At 31.7% G+C, this 2,500-nt stretch overlaps 1 protein-coding gene across 1 annotated transcript in view; it reads right to left on the reverse strand.

Annotated features, from left to right (window-relative positions):
* The window catches only part of HELRODRAFT_82350 (hypothetical protein), a gene marked incomplete at both ends in the record, with an annotated part of 32,247 nt that overhangs the window by 20,282 nt on the left and 9,465 nt on the right, over window positions 1-2,500 (reverse strand). The window contains one exon of the mRNA XM_009022647.1: window positions 1,537-1,635. Coding sequence (XP_009020895.1) covers window positions 1,537-1,635 — 99 coding nt within the window. The remainder of the gene's footprint in view (window positions 1-1,536; window positions 1,636-2,500) is intronic.

Raw genomic sequence — 2,500 nt, forward strand, 5'->3', positions numbered from 1 at the left:
TAAACTAAACGTTCACCAAAAAACTTTAGTGAGAAAAATCGAAAAAACGAACTACAAACATATTAACGCCAAACATTCGGTAGAATTTATAGAATATTGTATATATATATATATATATATATATATATATATATATATATATATATATATATATTAAACATTGTGTAGACCTTTAGACGTTTCTTATGGTTTTAAAAACTGTTAGAAGGAGGTAAATCTTGTTTTCGCATTCTGTGCTAAGGTGTTGGTTGTTGTTGTATGTATGTGTGTATGTATGTATGTATGTATGTATGTATGTATGTATGTATGTATGTATGTATGTATGTGTGTGTGTGTCTGTGTGAATGTGCATACCTGTGTGTATGTATGTTTGTGTGTGTGTTTATATATATTTGAATGGATCCATTAATGTCTGTTTGGAAGGGTATAAATCATCATCATAGGGCCGAGCCGTTAACACAACAAAACTGTCAAAATAAACACATGCGAAGTGCAAGCCATGCATCTCAATTAAGCATTGGCTATCGCTCGCTCTGTGTTTATCTATGTTGATCAGTGTTGCCAGCAATAAAGAAGTTGTTAGGCGAGTTACATGCTGCAAAAAAGAATTTGTAATTTTTTCAATTTTTGAAGATTAGGCAAATTCTTAGTTAAAATTCTAAAATTCTAGAAAATAAATCATAACAAACATGTTCTCATAGACCAAATCTAAACGTGTTTAATAGGTACAAGATACCAAAGGGATATAAACGAGTATCAGCCTAACTGATAAGATGGAGCAAGAAACTGAGAAAAATTAATGATTCGTTGATAGATCCGACGTCAGATATTGATAAGATATTAAGCCGCTTGGTACCAGTAACCTATGTTAGTCAAAAAAAATATCTTTTCTAAATTATTAACTCTATTTTTTATAGAATGTGCATATAAATTACATTGTATAATATAGATCGTAACATCAGATCGTACGGTGTTTGATAGATTTGAACATATTGAGAGTTTCAATAATATTTTAATTTAACTTTTCATTCTAATATCTCAATATTAAAAAATATATATACAAAAAAAAAATCATTGAAAAAATGCATTACAACATGGACGAATTAATTAATGAGACCGTTGAATCATCATTCAATTAGCGGTTTGAAAATATGATAATATAACAATGAAACGGTAAAAAATGCCAAAAACATTAATTAACAAACATTTGCAACAACAAATTGCATAAAAAACATATGCAAGTTAAAATGAATGCATCGAGCAGAGATGTTGAAAATATAGAAAAAAAAATCTAGAGATGAAACCTAGTAAAAAGAAGGTAGCTATAGTATTTTTTAGTTGCTGTTGCAAGAAAATCTACAGTAATTGGTGTCAGTGTTACGTAACAACGTTAAGACCAAAACAAAAGTTTGAATTCAATCGAAAGAGGTTTTAATTGGATGATAAACAAATTAACAAAGTGAATAAAAAAAAGGAAAAGAGAGAAATTGCAGACGACAGACGGAATGATTAAGTGGATTACAAAAATATACGAACGTGGGAATCGGTTGATAGTTCCCTGTTGAATTTGTACGTTGATTTGATAGATCGCTTCGATAATCGTCGGTGCTTTACGAGGTAGAAGTCGTCCATCACCTGTTCGAGTGTTTAAATTTTAACGTTCGTGTGTGTGTGTGGAGTGTAGAGTTCTGAATGTGGACCGTGAGTGCGTGCGTGTGTGTGTTTGTGTGTGTATGTGTGTTGTGTGTGTGTGTGTGTTATAGAAAAAAAAAGAAAAAAAAAGAGTTTATAAAGTGTTGAATGTAGAGAGAGAGATAGAGAGACAGAGAGAGACAGAAAGAGAGAGAGAGAGTGAGAGAGAGAGTTTCTGTGGGTGTGGTGTGTGCGTGTGTGTGTGTGTCGTGTTGAAGGAGTGTTGTTAGTGTTGTTTATTGATATTTATTGTGTTGACGGTTAAGCAATGAGCTTGCCATGTTACGTAGTGTTGAAATTTAATTTATTTCAATTTATTGAATGTTGGAAGTTTGTCAATGTTTAAAATTTTATAAAAATGTTGCCCAAAAATGCAGTGATATTAAAGATTATCATTTATAGTGGAAAGTCTCAAAATCCAAATCCAATAAAATTTCTGTCGCTAAGATTGCAATCACAAGATCTGAGTATGAAAAATATTATTAAAAAACAACATGAACTCAGGTAACAAATTTTTTGTAAAACATTTCAAACATTAAGCATAAAATAAACATCAGCGCGAAATTAGAAACATGCAGACAACACGCACGCAGAAGAGAGCCAGTTTATTGAATGGCGCCCATAGTGATACATACCCCAACTACCCAGCCATAATCATAAGCAGAGGTTGAAAACAGTAACAGCTAAATGATGCAACAGCAAATTGAAATGAAAACAATTGGAAACATTAAACATTTAAAAATCAAAAGTTAAGCACAACATACAAATACAGACGCACCGTCATGAACTGACACAGACACACAGAACC

This window comes from Helobdella robusta (genome assembly GCF_000326865.2).
Source record: "Helobdella robusta unplaced genomic scaffold HELROscaffold_32, whole genome shotgun sequence".
In the NCBI taxonomy this organism is placed as follows: Eukaryota; Metazoa; Annelida; class Clitellata; order Rhynchobdellida; family Glossiphoniidae; genus Helobdella; species Helobdella robusta.